The sequence below is a fragment of the Chiloscyllium plagiosum genome, unplaced genomic scaffold, assembly GCF_037043375.1.
Source record: "Chiloscyllium plagiosum isolate Xiang-an unplaced genomic scaffold, Cpla_swu_hap1 HiC_scaffold_7, whole genome shotgun sequence".
Classification (NCBI taxonomy): domain Eukaryota; kingdom Metazoa; phylum Chordata; class Chondrichthyes; order Orectolobiformes; family Hemiscylliidae; genus Chiloscyllium; species Chiloscyllium plagiosum.
This window is the reverse complement of record NW_028270145.1, coordinates 19,663,149-19,683,738: the sequence shown is the minus strand read 5'-3', so window position 1 is coordinate 19,683,738 and position 20,590 is coordinate 19,663,149. Positions and strand designations below refer to the sequence as shown.

Sequence of the window (20,590 nt, the reverse complement as noted above, 5' to 3'; positions counted from 1 at the left end):
TATGGCCTCATATTAATTTTTTTTCCATGTTGCCAGCTTTTTATTGCAACTTTTCAGCTTAGCATGTACACAAATCTTTAGAAACACTTCAACCTCAGTATAATTTATATTTAGGGTTCTATTAACATATTCCATGTCTGAGACAAGAGCAAGCAAATAACTTGAATTCAGATATCTCTTTTGAACTAGACAGGAAAAAGTGACATTAAAAGAAGACATTAAAAGAGTTGGATGAAACCCATTTCCTGATGCCTTCCACGCCCTCACGTACTTCCATGAAGAACATAATACTATCGTGCTATCAAGACACTTAAAATAGTGGGTCAGACTTATCTATTATCTCAGATTCTTCATTATGCAATATTTTAATTCTGCTAAAAAGAACATGGAAATTCAGCATGGTAGACTTATGCAAGAATAGATTCAAAAGAGGCAGTCACTTAGAGGACTTCAGTAATTTACCTGCTGCATATTCTCCGTTACTCAAGAGTTGTTACTTAATTTATCCATTTTCAGGCTTTGAAATTCAGGAGTTTCTGTTAATTTGAATGCCATGCTCTGTTGCTGATGCATCAACCATGATTCTTACATTTCTATGGCAGTGAAACAAGTCAAATGCCACAAGTTCCTGACAGCAACATTGATTACAACTGACCTACTCCTGCCCTCATGAAATCTGGAAAGAAGTTTTCTACTTAATGTAAGCCACATCAATACAAAAGGCTTGTATTTCATGAATATTTTATGGCAAAATAGAAAACGGCTTTCATACGATTTGCCTCAAGAACTTATGAAAACAGCCTGTATTTAAGATGCTCATGAAAGCACAAAAGCTACATTCAGATTCCAATTTTCAGACAATTGCTGTGTGAAAAAGCAGCAAGTGGAGAGCAAAAACAAAGAGTGATCTAGCATCAAATAAAAATGCGTACACTACTTCAGTACATAATTACATGTATTTAACATAATATCTATGTACAATCACCCCAACGCCACATACCGCAGAACACTATAGAAAGCAGAGATTGAAACACTTTAAACTTCTCAGTCCAGGATCTGTTGGCTATTCACTGGAAAGATTCAATGCTGACACAAGACCATAAGACACGGGAGCAGAAGTAGGCCACTTAGGCCATTAAGACCTTTCCATCTTTCAAAGAGATCATGGTTGACTTGATCATTAACTCTACTCCCCTGCTTTTTCCTTGTAAAATTAATTAATTTGAGGAGGAACTAAACATTTAGGATGGAGTTTGAAGTACAAGGCAGTTAGTTGTGTCAGCCATGAATTAGTTGATTGCACTCTCAGCTGAGCCAGAAGGTTGTTTATATTCCACAATAGTATTTGATACAAAAATAACATCTCAACACTCCAGTACAGTATTGACATTGGGCTGCAATTTCGAAGGTGCCATTTTTGGATCAGATATTAAAAGCTGAAACCCTGGTTGACTATTCAGGTGGATGTAAAATACCTCGTGGTAGTATTTCAAAGCAGGAGATTAATCCTCAGTTTGAATAATTATCCCTTAATTGACACCACAAAAATTGATTGTCTGGCTAAAATTACATTGTTGTTTGTAGAAATTTATAGAAAATGCAATATTGCATTTCCTACGTTACGACAATGACAGTAACTTGGTTAAAGGCCACAGAGTTAAAAATCACACAACACCAGGTTGTGAAGAAGGAGCAGTGCTCTGAAAGCTAGTGCTTCCAAATAAATCTATTGGATTGTAACCTGGTGTTGTGTGATTTTTAACTCTGTGGCCTTTAATTATTTTTGCTGCTATTATGCCATAAATGTTAGCTTATTAAGGATGTGTCTTGATGAATAGTGGCATAAACAAAATTCCTTTTAGCTTCTCTTTCTAAATAACTCCATGGCAGTTCTTGAAACTTTAATGCAACCAATTTTGACAAAAAGTATTCTGCAGCTTAATTTTCTCAAGATTACCCATATTCAGTATTTTTTGAGTTTTTGAACAATTTCCAATGCCAACTTTCCTTCTGATATGTACTTTCTTTCAACAGACTTGCTCTTCACAGGTTCCACACCACCTTTTCCTAAGCCTCATGCATACTACAGCAAACGTTGTTTTAACTGCGTCTTATGAACCAGCATTCTCCTTAAACCGGCAAAAATTAATATATCTCAAATACTAGAAGTTTACTGTATTATCACAATCTCCATGATGTCCGAGTAGTCAGTTGTGGATGCATGTGAGAAGGCTCTCTGCCATTCAGTTTTATTGAAGGCAAAGTTGCATTATTATCTGAGTGATTTATGCTGTGAATAAAGTATAACAGTGATGTGTATATTCCCAGCAGTATGTTTATATTACTTACTGTGTGTTTTTACATTGATTATGTGGACCTCATGATCAACCAGAATATTTGAAAACTGGTTTCGTAGGTGCTGGTTAATAAAAGAAATTGCTGTATTTTGCATTTCAGAAGCAGTTAAGTTTTGCTCTCACCCATGTCCTCCATCATGTTGATACTTACTATACTGAAGACAGACAAAATAGCTGATTTGAGTACAAATCTGCCATTCTTAAAATAAAATGTATAATCTGTTGACTCCAATCCAAACATATGTTGTAAACGTAAAATAAAATGACAATTAAGATTAAAAACATGAAAAGTGTTGTTTCAATTTTGCACAGAGCTTAAGATACTTCATTTTGTTTTCCACCACGCAAGGTAGCATCACTGAATCCCTAGCTATCAACATCCTTGGTTACCATTGACCAAAAACTGGACACATCACATAAATATAGTGACTCCAAGAGCAGGTCAGAGGCTAGGAATACTGTGAAAGTAACTCACCACCTGACTCCCCAAATCTGCCTGCCATCTACAAGACACAAATCTGGAACGTGATGGAGTATTGCCAATTTGTCTACATGGGTGCACAAACAATACTCATCCATGAATCAATCATGGATGATTCATGATACCATCCAGGACAAAGCAGCCCACTTGATTGGCACCATATCCACAAGTATCCACTCTTTCCACCATTGATGCTCAGTTGTAGTGTGCATTATCTACAAGATGCACTGCAGAAATTCATCAAAGATCCTCAGACAGCACCTTCCAAACCTATGTCCATTCCACCTAGAAGGACAAAGGTTGCAGATACACTGCCATCTGCAAGTTCCCTTCCAGGCCCATTCATCATCCTGACTAAGAAATACAACCCATTTCTTCACTGTCACTGGATCAAAATCTTGGAATTCCCTCTCTAAGGGCTTTGTGGGTTAACTTATAACACGTGGGCTGCAGTAATTCAAGAAGACAGCTTACTGCCACCTTCTCAAGGGCAACTAGAGACAGGCAATAAATGCATTCACGTTTCATGAATGAATAAAAGAAGTTCCAAAATGTGACTACTTTCAAATAAATGACTCTACGAAGCTTACCCATCAGATGTACTGGCTTAGACGATTTCAGCAAAAGAACGGCAAAAAGGCAACATCTCCAATGAATATTTAAAATTTGAATTACAGGGAAACATGCTGCTGAATTCAGGGACTACATCGTAAACTGCTGCTAACATGTGATAGATAATGATAACAGAGAGGAGGTACAAACTTGGTACCAAGCACAGCTTGTGATGGAACTGTAAGGCTGTGTTTATTGGCAATGCAGTTCGTGAGGGCCAAAGGTGAAAGAGTTGCGCTTGAATATGACAAAATCCATGTATCCATTGCACCAGTCTTTGTTCCAATCAGGGAATAAGTAACCAGATAACAACAATTTCTTCCATTAAGGTAGTTGTAAAATCCAGGAAAACACAGCAACAATTATAGTTTGTTTTCAAATTTCTTTGCAAATTGGCATTTCTGGTGACACTTATGATTGTGCTATGTGTAAATATCACTAGCACCTGTATAGAGACCAGGCTACTTAACAACCAACAGAAGTACCAATTTGTAAATAAATTTAAAAACATATTATAATTGCTGCTATATTTTTCCAGATCTTACAACTGGCTTGAAATTTAATGTTAAGCTGAAATGAAGTCATGGATGCAAGTGTGCATATGCACATGGATTACGGTGTTCATTTTCGCTTTAGGAATAGACACTCTGGAACCACAAATAGGGAACTTGCGATAATTTGATGCTTCCTATATACCTTAACACTCACTTCAAAATCAATGCGTATTAATTTGAACCGGATGCCTTTTCCTGAATTATATTATCAGTCCCCACTCTGCTTCCTTCACCAATGCATTGCCCTGTTATCCATTCTGTTCTTCAATCATGATACCCACAAGTAATGACATCAATTTTGACAGTAGGCTTCAATAACATCTTAGCTAATAGCAAAACGGTCACACTAGCTTTAGCAGTGCATTACACTTGTACAGCTGACAATGGGGGAGTCATTGGTATATGAATATTAGCAAATTGGTATTGTTGAAAGCTAGACAAGCAAAGATTGCCAAACAGAAGTTGGGTAACACTGCAGGTTTTAACACAGCAGATGATAAGGCCATAAGTTCAGTTTAACCAACCCCAGAGTCCTGTCGTCAGAAACTGAATCTAAAAATAAGCATTCCTTTTGTACTTTCCTTCACCTTGCGCTTCAGTGCTCCTCCCATACTGTGCCACAGCACTAAACTCTTAACAATACTCATTACAATGCAGTGACTAGATAATTAAACCATCGATGTGAAATCTTTCTCTGCCTGTTTTCGATAAACACTCTCCAAATTGACACCAATATGTGAAAGTCTATTAATCCTACAGCATATAGTGGAGCAATTATACCACATTCACCACATAGCAACTGCATTTTGTTAAAATAAGGCATGGATTTTCTTCATAAGTTTATAACACATCACATACCTTGAGAACATTTATATGTGATTTCAGTACCAAGCAAAGCTTAAATATCAAATAATTACTGAGTGATATTGATTTCCATCGCCACTTCTTTCTGTCAAGTATTAATAAACTGATTCTGGCAAATAAGATCCAACCTCAGCCACAATTCACCTCCTAATTACACGCATAACAATTCTGTGAGATCTTTTATTTTTGGAAACTTGCCATTCTGGTAAGTTTCCAAATATTGGAGGTGTTAAAGAAGCTGCTCTTTGGACTGCTCCAAAAGCAAAGGAAGCTGCAAACGAATAATCTGTGTACTTCAAACCAACTGCTTTCTCGCTTGCTGCTGTTTGACCACTTCACTCAAAGTAACAAGTGTAATGAGCTTAGGATGAGTCAAGTCAAAGTGGAGAAATAAAACAGAAAAATAATCGCATAAAACGTTTTATGAACAGCAATTACTCCTACTACTGAAGCAGTATGCACAGCAAACATTATGCACTGTTTCCAATACCAGAAGGAAGGGTGGCAGGAGTTTCAGCTCTTTACATGTGTAAAGGCTGCTTTATTCTTGTTTTCCAGTAGTATACCAAGACAACATGGTCAGGAAGGCAAAACTCTTGCCTCTTTAAAACCTTGAATTATAATCGAGGTCAAGTCCATGAATCAATTAATTATAAACTACAACTGGTTTATCCTCGGGCTGATGAACTAGATTCATATTGGTCACACCCCTTTCACTCCTCATTTTCACAGAAAGCAAAGGAACCACTCAAACCCCATCAGTGATTCCAACCTAAAGGTTTTTTAAAATCAGCTCACAGAAAAAAAACAAACTGCCCATTTTTTACCAAGGAGAGTGAATAGAAACACAAAGACTTAAAAATTCAGTTAAAAATAACATTATGTGGAGAATGAGGAAACATTAATTAAACAAGACAAATTATGTGGTTATTTCTGGATCTGTAGAACTTTCAATGCAAGAATCATAAAACCCTTGACAGGGATACGAATAAGCTATTAGGCCTCAACAAACCAACTACCTCTTTAATCGTCCAACCCTACTCAGCAACCTAACCATATGTTTCAAACTTTTCTCTCTCGAGATGCATCTAATTACCTCTTGAACTGATTTATGCTACTCACTTCAAAGATTAGCAAACAAGATGTTCCACAAGTTAGTGGCCCTTCAAGGAAACTGTTTTATCTGATTCATGTTTATCCTCCTAATCTCAACACTGCACAATCATTTCTTTGGCCAACTTAAAGGTATTACTGAAGTCTCTGAAGAATATAATTTTCCTAAATTACCAATTCCCAGTATTATCTCTGTATTTTGCCTGTACACTATCAAGGAAATTGTACATGTGAACAATAATCAAAATAGAAACTGCTCAGTAAATTGCTTGGCAACGTGCAGTCTTTTAATTTTTATTATGCCCCAGTGATATTAGAATTCACTCCCTTGTTTACCTTTTAACTCTTCCAAGAACTGGAGTGCAGGTTTATGAATGTAACTGCATTAACACGAAAGCGTTATTGCTATCTGTATGCAAGATGTTAGAAATGCTCTATTCAGTACAAGATCCTTCTTATAATTCATGTTCTTGTTTTAATGAGATACACTAACAACCTTAAATTACATCAGCCATTTGTTGCTTTGGTCACCAATGATGCTAGATCTTCCTGAATCTGATAGCAATAATCCTTATGGTTATGCCTTCTACTTTCATATGCTAAGCAAAGTTGGAATATTTGTTCTCAGGATATAATGCTCCTTGATGCACTGCATTAGCTTGTTACTGAGCCATAAAGGTAACAACATTTGCAGTGATTTAGTTTACTGGTCTGTGTTTTTAACTAAGCTGCTCCCAGCTGGAGGTACAGAAAGGCCACCTCAACTGAGGTAAGAAAAATCAGTTTAGTTTCTTGATGCTGGGAATTGATTTCCAGTAATTGCTACCAAAAAAGACATAAGTTTAGAATGGATGGGATCTGTTGATTCCGAAAAGTCACCATCTTGAAGAGAAAATAAAACTAAACAAGAAGAAGGAGGCAGAAAAACAGAATATGCACGGACTTAGTAGCCGTGCACTACCTTTCTGACCATTAGCAAAAGTCTATGGAGTAAGTAGTACACAAATCTGTAGCAGTCACCAAGCGATTAAAACTATGCACATAAATAGCGAAGTATCTTGCTGCTGAAGAATGATCTACTAGAGCTCATAAAATTCTACCTCAAATTCTAGTGCAATCCTGTTGTCTTCTTATCATTTAAGGTAGAGGTAGAGTATTTCTCTCCTTCCCAACACTGAATCATTTAATTTATCAGTATTCCAGAGCACAAAACCATACATTTATATGAATACTCCAATTACAGTGAGATTTTTGTTGGTTTGACACAAGGAAAGCCAATCATTAGCAAAATCGGAAACTAAGCAAGTTACACTTTTGCACGAATGGTCAAATTGTCAACTTAACTTAGGAGGTCAAATCCGAGAGATACATATAATGAAGCACACCCAGACATTCAACCACTGAAACATTTATCAGCATTTCAGCACAATTCCACAATTCAAATTTCACATTGATACACCTAACTAGGTATTCAAATGATGATTATTTAATCAATTCATTTAAACAAGTAAGGTATGCTAAGGGACTAAAACTCCTGTTCGGTCAAGTGGACAAGAGGTACAGGTGGTGGTTATTTAAATCTGACACACAGAGCAAAACTTCCATACAAAGAAATGTTGAGATAGAAGTGCAAACTTTACTCTCAGAATTTTAAACATCCAATGAAAACATTGACCACTACATGAAATACATGATCCAGAGAAATGACAATATTTCTACCTCATTCCAGTCTGTGCATATTTAGTATTTTTAAATTGTTGTCTTAAGGTCCTTCCAACTGCTTAACAAGAAAATGAAAAGGAACAGCAACAATTTTGGTGTGTTAAAGTAAAGTCTACGTTGCAATAAATGTCAATAACTGCCTCGGAATGAGCTCAGGGTTATTTTTAGCTACAGGTTCTTCCTACAGCTCTTGCAGCACCTGACTGCGACACCCACACAAAACAGACAATAATCAGAGATAAAATTTTTAAAAATGGACTTGCAAATATCTGTGAACCCTTACCCCAAACAGAGAAATAAAATTAAAACACATTTCCATTTTTAAATTCTTAGATAAAATATTATTATTTTCTAAAATAATCATCAAAAGAAATTGTTTTAACTATGAAATATTTTACTCAAAACCCACGGAACTAAACAGCCTGCAGCTTCCGTATTAAGCCAGTTAATCTAATGATTAATCTATTTTTTGTTGTTGCCTAGCAGCTCGATAGAAGGGGAAAAATGGTATTGGAAATGAATAGGCCAGTCCTCTCTTACCATCAAAATATCAATGACCATAACTTCATACTGTAAAGTGATATCCTCGGGAAGCTACACTGAGCAACATTGCACTGCAGCAAAGAACAGAAAATGAGGCTGTAATCCAGGACGCTCCCTGCTAACATCTGATGTCTACAAGCTGCAAATGGTTTCTTCAGCTTTCCCTTTGTACAATAGTTAAAATTCTCTCCTAGCTAATACAAGCCGAGACAAATCACTCATTCAGTGTATGAGGCAGACTGTACCCATGGTTACCTTACCCATTTACTGCAGTTCGAAACTTGAGGTAATTGTTAATGAGAAAGAAATTAAGTTTCAGTCAGAACAAGCCAGCTTTGGCCTGTGTTATTTGCTTCTTTAGTGATGATGACATCAGAACACTCTCCCAAGCATACTGAGCACTTACTGCACAGTCGCCCATTTCCTGGAAACTCGGTGAATATATCTAGTCCCAGAGCAGCCGTACCCTACTATAGCTTTGCCAACATCATTAAATCTAGCCACCCACTGGTTAACACTTCTATAATACAGCCCAATCAAATCTTACTGCTTGAAAAAAGATATTTTGATTTGCATAAATAACACTGAGTAACAGAATTTAAGGACTGAAAAAGTCGGTTTTAAATTTACTACAATTTAAGGTAAATGATAAAGTGCAATTTTCCAAAAGACAAAAATTTCAAATAATTTGCAATATAGCATTTTAAAACCTTCTGAAACAAATGGATGTAATTGAGCAAATGTGTGTTTTCCAGTATATTGATGCTTTGGAATTGTGATGCTTCAATGCATTTCTTAAATTTACTCCAAAAGTAAATGCAGCTTTTATAGCTTTCCAAATAAAACAAACAAATCAAAGTGCTGCAATGTTATTGATAAAACCAACCAAACAAAACTCCCTCTAGAATTATAGCAAAGGAAACAAACTTTTTAACTGGTCTCAAGCTGAAGTATAAAATTACTCGTTTATATAAAATTACCTGAATCAAACACGACATTGCTCTATGTGTACAACAGCAAAGTCCACATTTGCTCTATTCAATTGCTTCATTTTAACATCAGTTAATGAGACATGTATTCATGTTTAGCATTATGTAATTTAAAAAACATTCCAGAGAGTCTGATGCAGGGCTGTGAGAGCTGATCAACGCCATTTTGGAATAACCTCTCCCGCTCACTAACCCACCCAATTGCTGTTGACCCTCAAACTTATGATCTTTCCTACTTCTGTGATGTACAAGCTGTCAAAATCTCATCCTCTCTATTCGCCTCTCCTGAACTTGCATCCCCAAATCAGCAATAACCTGCTCAGTGATGCCCAGTTTGGGTTCTGGCAGGGCCACTCAGCTCCTGACATCATTACAGCCTTGGTCCAAACATGGACAAAAGAGCTGAATTCCAGAGATGAGGTGAGAGTGGCAGCCCTCGACATCAAGTTGACCGAGTGTGGTATCAAGTAACCCAAGCAAAACTGGAATCAATGGGCATCAAGGGGCAAATTGTCTGGTGATTGGAGTCAAAGCTGACACGTAAGAAGATGGTCGTGATTGTTGGAGGACAGTCATCCCAGTTCCAGGACATCTCTGCAGGAGATCCTCAGAGTAATGTCCTTGGTCCAACAACATTCAGCTTCTTCATCAATGACCTTCACTCCAACATAAGGACAGAAGTGCAGGTGTTTGCTGATGACTGCAGAATGTTCAGCACGATTCGTGACTCCTCAGATACTGAAGCAGTCCATGTTCAAATGCAATAGGATCTGGACAATATCCAGGCTTGCGCTGACAAGTGGCAAGTAACATTTGTGCCATACAAATGTCAGGCTATGACCATCATGAATAAGAGACAATCTCAACACCACCCCATGGCATTAAACGGTTTTACCATCACTAAATCTCCCATTATCAACATCCTGGGGGTTATATTGACTAGAAATGCAAGTGGACTCACCACATAAACACAGTGGCTACAAGAGCATGTCAGAAGCTAGGAATACTGTTGCGAATAACTCACCTCGTGACTCTCCAAACTCTGTCCACGATCGACAAGGCACAAGTCAGTAGTGTGATGGAATACTTCTCGCTTGCCTGGATGAGTGCAGACCCAGCAATGCTCAAGAAGCTTGACACCATCCAGGACAAAGCAGCCTGCATGATTGGTACTACATCAACAAGCATCCCTCCACTACCAACGGTCAGTATCAGCAATGTGCACTACTTACAAGATGTACTGCAGAAATTCACCAAAGATCCTCAGATGGGACCTTCCAAACTACAATCACTTCCATCTAGAAGGACAAGGAAAGCAGATATATGGAAACACCACCACTTTCAAGTTCCCCTCCAAGTCACTCACCATCCTGACCTGTAAATATATTGCCGTCCCTTTGCTATCACTGGGTCAAAATCCTGGAATTCCCACTCTAATAGCATTATGGGTCAACCTACAGCAGGTGGACGGCAGTGGCTCAAGGCAGCAGCTCACCACCACCTTCTCAAGGGCAACTAGGAATGGGCAATAAATGCTGGCTCAGCCAGTGACGCCCGCAATCTACAAAATGAATAAAGAAAAATGGTCCAGATCTGAACAGAAGCTCTGGGCTTGTAAAATTGAGTCTGAACAGTGTCAAATTTCCAATTTTATTTTTTAATTCTCCTGCTCACTGCTCCTGCTGCTGATCCCTGGCTGCAAGCTTCAATAGCTAAAGCTGTTGCTCCTGCTTCTCACTGCTCATTTTCAGGGTATTCACTCACAATGAGGGTTCAGAATGAAAAAAAACCAAGTAGGATAGTCAGCCAATAGGAGGTCTGGCGAGAGAAAGGATTGGCGTGAAGTTAAGTCAGGCCTGGCAGAGGATAAGTGAGGTAAAGGCTGCAGGTCAAAGGGTGAGCAGGAAGAATGTGCATTAGGGAGCTGGACAGCCTTGTTTTAGGGTTGGCAACAATAGACGGATTAGGGTGCAAGGGTTGTCAGGAACCAGGTTGTCTGTGGATGGTAAGGTTTACAGTGATCTGAAGCGTCAGACAGTAGGATAATGAGGAGGAGGATCAGGAAACATGATTGGCAGTAGGCAGGATTTGTCAATGAGTGGGAGATATTGCAAGTAGAAAGTTACAGTATTTCTTTATATTTTTCAATTCAATTTTAAAATTAATTCCATTAACCAACATAAGAATTCAGCAAAGTATTTTAACTTAAGGAACATAGTGTTTTAATGCAGTTTTTCTAATGAGGAAGACCTGACAAAACTAACTACAGCTTTTAATGGGAAGATATGATTCCCCTTAAAGTCATTTCCCTTAAAGTTATGACTCTCAGGAATGAAAACTACAACTTTTAAATGAGGAATTACTGCATCACACTCCACATTAGAAAAATGCAGAATTTGCACATTTCTACATCACTACATGGGTGGGGCGATTAATCAAAGGTCAAGAGATACTAAAATGCTGCAAACTCTCTTTTTAAGCATAGTACGTATAAAGTGAACATATTCCATACAACTGCTGGATGAAGATCAAACTCCTGATGACAGGCTTTGTATAAAATACATGGATAGGAAGACAAAAAGGTCACAGCTCATATTTCTTAAGTGCACGTGCTACAGCTGACAATTATGTTTTTAAATACTGATTACAGTTGACTGGCAAACCATACAAAAATCTTAGACACAACAAAATAGACAAAAACATTGAACTTTGGAGTCATTTAACTCTCGTGTCTACTTCAGCGTTTAGTTTGGACAATCCAACACAATTCTAAAATTTTGCTGCTGACTTCTTACAGTGCTTTGCCTTCAGCATATAGTTATCCACTTTTCCTGATGCAATGGTTTCTGAAAATACTGTTCCTTGGAACAAAAGCATTCTATGCTCTAACTTAAAACATTTCTTCTTTCTCTTCACTCAGCAAATATCAACAAGGTGCGATAAACTGGATAATTATTTTATAAGAGGTTCATCTGTATATTTGGTGAACCAGTATCTGAGGATTTGAATATATGAAAACAAGCAACTAAGCAAAAGTAACTTGGTTTAGATGTACAAAATAAGCACAGTGTATCTACCTGTTCAAACTGGACTGAATCCAGGTCTATTAATAGGAAGGAAAAAATGCTAGCTGAACCTGTGAACTGATTCTTATAGGATGTAGGCTCACAGCTAGCGTAGGAAACTGAACTTTTATTATAATTAATGTCAAAAAATATCCTATGAGCTTGAAAGAGGTGAATTTTTAAAAGTTTAGTTCATTAAACATGGGCATCACTGACTAGGTCAACATTTATCACCCATCCCTTAGTTATGAGCCAAACACATTTTTGTGGGTCAGGAGTCGCATGTAGGCCAGACTAGACAAGGATGGCAAATTTCCTTCCCTAAAATGAACCTGATAGGTTTTAATGGCAATTGACAGTGTTTGCTTTTGGCTAACCTATTATTATCCAGATTATTTTTACTGAATTCAAATTATCATTTCCCACAATCCCAGAACATTTATCTGGAGTTGAGGATTACTCGCCCTCTGATATTGCCACTTCGCCATCACAGAGGCAAAATGAAGAAAAATAATGAAAGCTAGAGAGAGTCAGGGTTTTGCTAAGCTTGCTAATTAGGCAAGATGGCAAGAAGGTGAGATAGCAACCATGGTTACTATTTAAAAAAAAAATTAACATCCACAAACTCCTCATACCTGTTGTTAAAGAAAAAGACAGAAACTGAAGAATCCAGCTTTTCTGGAGACAGTTGGTTGCTCAGAGAAGATTAAGGTTAGCTTGGCAGATGATTATGAAAACATTGACTGTCTTCACAAAGATAAACAAAGATTGAGAGCTTTTGTTAAAATGGTGCCTGATCTTGCGAGGGCTGACAACATCACTTTTGCATCAAGCACACTCAAAATGATGTCACATGGACTTGAGGCAGCAGAGCAATTTCTGGTAGGAAATCCAAAGTGAGAGGTCTTCATCGCTGAAATGCTGACAATCCTTAATGCACCAATTAAAATTGAAATATGCGAGACATCAGAAATTGAGGGATGTAGACGGTGGCTTCAGAAATAGGGAAGAGTAAGGATATGGGAAGATTTGAAAGTGAGGATTTGAATTTAAAATTGATATTTAAAGTGCGAGAATGCTCAAAACTTTACAGGATACAAAGGATAAAAGTACTGAGATAAGTGAGAAATCACAGAGAATGAATCTCAGTGCTGACTCACAGAAGGAAGAAAATGGCTCTGAAAATCTTGGTTGGATAGGTGCGAGGCAGATTTTAAAGGAGATACAAGAAGCCAGGAAAAGAATTAGGTGGCCGATCAACTACAAGCTTAGCTGGAAGAGGTTAAGTTACTGCAATGCACTTGGTAAAAAGCAGTACTAAGATATGGAAACTTCTTTTAAGGAACAGGTCAGGATTCCCAACCTGTGGCATTAATCATTATTAGGAGAAAGTGAGGCCTGCAGATGCTGGAGAGTCAGAGACAAAAAGTGTGGCGCTGGAAAAAGCACAGCAGATCAGGCAGCAACGGAGAAGCAGGAGAGTTGCTGTTTTGGCATAAGCCTTCATCAGGAATGTCATTAATGATTACTGTTAAACAGAGGTTCTGGTGGGATTGGCAAAAAGCTTGATTACAATGCATGTGAGATTCTTAGCTCCAAAACCCCACAGTCTTCAAATTAATTTTGGACAAAATCACTCGCGCCAGCTCAACAATTCTCTACCTGCACCCTTCTCACCACCCACATTAATTCTTAAACGTTAAGATGAGGTAACAGTGGGGAAGAATTTTGAGAAGTACTGGTTGCCATCAAGAAGTCAATTTATAAAGCCAAAATTGTCCAATTTGATCATCCACGTTAAGAATGCAAATGATCAGACATTCTAAAGAGGAGTGTCAAGCGGAATTGTCACTGTTAATTCATGGGCATTCGAGAGATGGTGTCCTTGGAACAGAAAGGATGTTGTATTTGACAGTCAGGCTTACTACTTGAAACAATGATGAGCTAAGCAAGGACATTACCTTGTTTGGATGACTTTGGGGCAGCTGGGGAGATGGAGGCAGCAGGATGATGAGTATAGATTAGAGTGGTGCTGGAAAAGCACAGCAGTTCAGGCAGCATCCGAGGAGCAGTAAAATCGACGTTTCGGGCAAAAGCCCTTCATCAGTAATACAGGCAGAGAGCCTGAAGGGTGGAGAGATAAGTGAGAGGAGGGTGGGGGTGGGGAGAAAGTAGCATAGAGTTGCAGTGGGAGAGGGACTCCGTGAGATTCTTGTAGAGAGAGGAGGAAAACTTCTTCAAGGCAGGCATCCTTGCAAGAGGATTCGCAGTAGGGTTAAAGTAGAGAGAGGAGGAAAACTTCTTCAAGGCAGGCATCCTTTAGAGAGAGGAGGAAAACTTCTTCAATAGAGTGGTTGGTAGTGTTTCAAGCATAGGTGAGAACTGGAGCAAAGGGGAGATTTGGAAGTTGAGTAAAAATTGTGGTGTACAGTTAAAGGACTGGGTTACATCGGCATGCCAGAAATGCCAGATAGACATAGTAGTCATAAACTGAAGATAGGGAAGAAACAACATTAAAACATCTTAAATCATAAATGTGGCTGTAGCTGGATGAAATCCACGAGTAGACAGCTGATCTCAGCTGACTCTGCTATTAAGCAGTCCCAAAGTCCAGAGCCCAGTAGTGGATAGGTAGATCCAGAAGCTTTGGGAAGAGCAAAGTATAAACTGAGACACATTGTCCATAAATTATTGAGGCAAAAACAAAACTCAGTTATTGATTTTTCTGATCATCGAAGGCACATTTTTGACACACAGATTGGAAGTTCTTCATTCTTCATGATAGGAATAATATACCCTTAATTTCATGCAAAATATTATTTTAAACCCCAGGGACATTATTCATCTTGAGATCCACAGAAATTAACCACCATGTTGGGTTAAAAAAAAACGTGAGCACACTTCCCCACATTTTCAAATTAAGGTGTGCAAGTTGTCCTGGTTCTATGAAATTAAGCATATCCCACGAAAGCCTTTCTCTTTAATCAGTGAAATTGGACCTTTCTTATCACAGTGAAATAAAGAGATCAAAATTCACTTGAAATAAGCCTAATTACTGATGACACAATTCTTAATCTATAAAATACTTACATTTCCAATTACTCTAACAGATAGCAGGCTCCTTCAATCAAGTCATTTGATTTATGTTCAATTGCTGCCATACCACAATATTCGACTGGAATATCAGGACTTCTCACTGCTTACCGGTATTCTCCATCTTACAATAACGTACTAAATAGATTGATGCAACCTCAAACCAAGGCTTGGTTTGAAAGTAATCTGAGTTATGCAATCAGTACAGACATTTAGATACAACACTAACCAATCTATTCAAGTGAGTTACAAAAAACATCTGTATGAACTGAAACATTCCCACATTTTAACTGCAATTTTAGGCCTTTAACAAGAGGTGAGACTGGTGCACTACTTAACCAATGAAAAAAACACATCTCTGCTTAATCAAAATAACCCCGGAAAATTCCCCACCCTCTAATGATCTGACTGTGGCTGCCTATGAGCAAAATATTGCAAATGAACACAAATGCCAACTTTGCATGGTTTTATTCAAAATAACTTAAAACAGGTTTAATCTTTTTCTAAACTGTATAAAGACATCAGGCTTGAGAAGCGAGATAACCCAACTTTCACGGCCAGCCTCTCTCTCAAAAAATAGACGTCACTAATGTTCCCACATACAAATCACAAATCAATTCAGAAAGCAAAACATAATTTCACTTTTTTTGAAACAGTACAGTGCATAGCGTTCAACCAGTGCCAGAATAGCAATTAGCAAAAATTTGGGAGAAGATTTGTAGCTCGGGTGCTCATTGTTGTGGTTCTGTTCACCGAGCTGGGAATTTGTGTTGCAGACGTTTCGTCCCCTGTCTAGGTGACATCCTCAGTGCTTGGGAGCCTCCTGTGAAGCGCTTCTGTGATGTTTCCTCCGGCATTTATAGTGATTTGTCTCTGCCGCTTCCGGTTGTCAGTTCCAGCTGTCCGCTGCAGTGGCCGGTATATTGGGTCCAGGTCGATGTGCTTATTGATTGAATCTGTGGATGAGTGCCATGCCTCTAGGAATTCCCTGGCTGTTCTCTGTTTGGCTTGTCCTATAATAGTAGTGTTGTCCCAGTCAAACTCATGTTGCTTGTCATCTGAGTGTGTGGCTACTAAGGATAGCTGGTCATGTCGTTTCGTGGCTAGTTGATATTCATGGATGCAGATCATTAGCTGTCTTCCTGTACACTACATTGGTTTTGCTCATGCTGGGTATCAGGTCCTTTGTCCTGGTGAGTTGTTGTCTGAGAGTGGCTGTTGGTTTGTGTGCTGTTATGAGTCCTAGTGGCTGCAGTAGTCTGGCTGTCAGTTCAGAAATGTTTTTGATGTACAAAATCCCATGCAAGGACTGCACAAAACACTACATAGGACAAACAGCTAACGATCCGCATCCATGAACACCAACTAGCCACGAAACAACATGACCAGCCATCCTTAGTAGCCACACACTCAGATGACAAGCAACATGAGTTCGACTGGGACAACACTACTATTATAGGACAAGCCAAACAGAGAACAGCCAGAGAATTCCTAGAGGCATGGCACTCATCCACAGATTCAATCAATAAGCACATCGACCTGGACCCACTATACCAGCCACTGCAGCGGACAGCTGGAACTGACAACCAGAAGTGGCAGATACAAATCACTATAAATACCAGAGGAAACATCACAGAAGCGCTTCACAGGAGGCTCCCAAGCACTGAGGATGTCACCTAGACAGGGGAACGAAACGTCTGCAACACAAATTCCCAGCTTGCGAACAGAACCACAACAATTAGCAATAATTCTAATCATGCTGAAATCAACATGGCATCAAGTTCAAGCTATTACTGTATAGCCTTAAATCAATTTATTTACTCCAAGACCAAGTTTGAGAATTTGCTTTAATAAATAATCAGTGATTAACTACTTGTCATGTTCCATGACCTTAGGGAAACCTCAATAAGTGCTAACATCTTTCCTGCAGGACCAAACACCTCATCAGATGTGCTAACCTGGGCCATGAAATAATCCCCAATGCAGTCAGTTTTTGATATACTTCAGAAATTTTGACAATTTTAAGAAACTTTTAATCAGTTGCTGACATTCATACATTATTAATATTCTTGACAACTTTATTTAAAAATACTCAAAGCCTTTACTTTGTCTATATTACTTGCAGTGTCATATCTTGTGACAGAACTGAGACAAGGTGAAAGGTAAAGCTGCCATAGTTCTATCAATGCATAGATCGCTCTCACTGGAATGTGATGATGAAACCAGAGAGTCACCATACTTCAGGGGAGAGATTGAAAAGCAGACTTCTTTATGGTAACCTTAGCCAGTGCAGGAATTGGCATTACTCTGCACAACCACCTGTACAGCCAACTGAGCTAACTGGCCTCCTACCAGGTCAATGGATAAAACCAATATGCAAGAGTATGGGGAAACGCAGGAGAATGGCACTAATTCATAATGCTCATTGGAGGACTGGTGCAGGCACATTGGCATTGTTCCTGACCATAACAATTCTTGATTCTGCCACCAACTGTTTGAACCATCTCTGCTGGTTCAAATTAACTGTGCCACAGAAGATAAACGGTGTGTCAAAGAACTAAACTATCATTGCAAAATCCAAATTGCTATAAACTGCCATTGCTCCCAAATAACATACAGCAAGCAGATAGGTAGGTGGGTGGGTGCAAAACTAAATGAATTTTCAAATCGGGCTGAGCTAAATGAAGCACACAGGCTTGTGTTGCAAAGCAAGAAAGCACCAGTATTCAGAGACTGCCTGAAGCTAAAAACTGGATTCTGGATACAGAATCTGGTTTCCAGCATCTGCAGTCATTGCTTTTACCTCGTTGAAGCTAAAAACTGTTTAACGGGTTTGAAAGATACCAAATTGCAACATTTGCACATAAACAGAAAAACACCCTACATATGCACATATCTATAATTCTATATCTAATACTAATGGGGAAAATTTGATCAGCACTTGAGGTAAGAGAAGTTACAGTAAGCAAACAAGTCAATCAATCAGGAGACTTGAACTGAAGTGATGTCAACAAATGTATTATTTGCTATTAAATTCCCAATGCTTTATACAATATTTAAATAAACACAAGGTAGTAATACAACAGTGCATTTCCTGCTCTAGATTACTACCTCCCTTAGCAACAAGTAATCTTTAGTATTTTACAAATTTATACAACATTTTTTAAAGTGGTTTCACTGTACATTTCACAGTCAATTAATATCTAACAAAGCAGATGACAGTTTCATAGCTCAATTCAGTTTGATTCAGAAGTTACATCATTTTGCATGGACCCTTTTTGGTTTATATGAATGACAGCAACAAATCAGTTTACAAAACTGCATGGATTTTTAAAAAAAAATTACTTAACTAATTTAATTCAAAATGCTTTATATTCCAATAAAAATAGTAAAGTACCATTTTACATTTCATAGTTACTATGTCATTACCAGTCTCAGTATTTTATTGGGGGAAATTAAATGAGATGTAATTATAAGAATATCTGGTGTATAATCTTCACACTTATACACTCTTCCATGGAAACATGCTACCTCTGAAACATGTTTATTAGCCCATCCCATTTTCTATCTCGTAAAATGACTGCCATTGTATTTGTTGAGATACCTTCAATGACAGACAATATTCTCTTGTGAAGCACTGGCCTTGAATGGACAAATACTTTTATGAACCAATGCTGGTACTCACATTTTATACAATAAAGAAGAATTGTGTACAGGTGTTGGGAGGTCATGTTGTGGCTGTACAGGACATTGGTTAGGCCACTTTTGGAATATTGCGTGCAAATCTGGCCTCCTTCCTATTGGAAGAATGTTGCGAAACTTGAAAGAGTTCAAAAAATGTTTACAAGGATGTTGCCAGGGTTGGAGGATTTGAGCTACTGGGAGAGGTTGAATAGGCTGGGGCTGTTTTCCCTGGAGCGTTGGAGACTGAGGGGTGACCTTAAAAAGGTTTATAAAATCACGAGGGACATGGATGGATAGGATAAGTAGACAAAGTCTCTTTCCTGGGATGGGGGAGTCCAGAACTGGACGGCATAGATTAGATTAGATTAGATTAGATTTCTTACAGTGTGGAAACAGGCCCTTCGGCCCAACAAGTCCACACAGACCCGATGAAGCGCAACCCACCCATACCCCTACATGTACCCCTTACCTAACACTACGGGCAATTTAGCATGGCCAATTCACCTGACCTGCACATCTTTGGACTGTGGGAGGAAACCGGAGCACCCGGAGGAAACCCACGCAGACACGGGGAGAACGTGCAAACTCCACACAGACAGTCGCCTGAGGCGGGAATTGAACCCTTGTCTCTGGCGCTGTGAGGCAGCAGTGCTAACCACTGTGCCGCATAGGTTTAGGATGAGAGGGGAGAGATATAAGAGAGACTTGAGAGGCAACTTTTTCGATGCTGAGGGTGGTACGTGTATGGAATGAGCTGCCAGAGGATGTGGTGGAGACTGGTACAATTGCAACATTTAAAAGATATCTGGATGGGTATATGAATAGGAAGGGTTTGGAGGGATATGGGCCGGATGCTGGCAGGTGGACTAGATTAGGTTAAGATATCTGGTCAGCCTGGATGAGTTGGACCGAAGGATCTGTTTCCATGCTGCACGTCTTTAGGACTGCCCCACCCCCACATCGCAAATAAAATTAAGTAAAACACATACTGTGGGACTAGAATTGCACACAAATCAAATTGATAGAGGTTAGCATTACTGAATCCTTCCAGATTTTTAAATTCCTTACTTTGGTTGCTTCCAGAGCCATTTTCTGGTGCCAGATCATAAATTACAAAGCTGTTTAAATAACTTTTTACAGTTTGCTGAATGGAGCTGTTGAAAAAGGGAAGCATGTTACCGAAGCTTTTCATCTTCCACAAATCAGGACAAATGCAAGAATACCAAACTTCAAAACAAGCAGACAATTTGTTCTGCCCAAGAAATAGAGTGCTGATTGGCTGGCAAGTGCCTCTTGGTCGAGTAATGCTATAGGGAAACCACAATGGAAAAGTGCCCATTCTAGCTTTTAAGTTGAAAAGGCACAATGCCTAGTCAAATTCCTTTCTCCTACATAGGACATATCCCTGCATATGAATAAATGTAGCTTCTAGCCAGTGCAAGTGAGCCATATTGTGAGCCTGACTGATGATCTTAAATTGGTTTTTGGTATGATTCTTAATACTCTTGGGACA

The 20,590-nt window shown here is 38.7% G+C and overlaps 1 protein-coding gene across 12 annotated transcripts in view; it reads right to left on the bottom strand.

Annotated features, from left to right (window-relative positions):
• Positions 1-20,590, bottom strand: part of hdac4 (histone deacetylase 4) — a 528,171-nt gene that overhangs the window by 234,261 nt on the left and 273,320 nt on the right. The window contains exon 1 of one of the 12 annotated variants that reach the window (XM_087988785.1): positions 8,507-8,531. The exons of 10 other annotated variants lie outside the window; for them this stretch is intronic. In XM_087988785.1, coding sequence (XP_087844911.1) covers positions 8,507-8,510 — 4 coding nt within the window. In that variant the 5' untranslated portion in view covers positions 8,511-8,531. Of the gene's footprint in view, positions 1-8,243; positions 8,351-8,506; positions 8,532-20,590 lie in introns of those variants that run through there. One more of the 12 variants, XM_087988786.1, reaches the window with a different exon arrangement.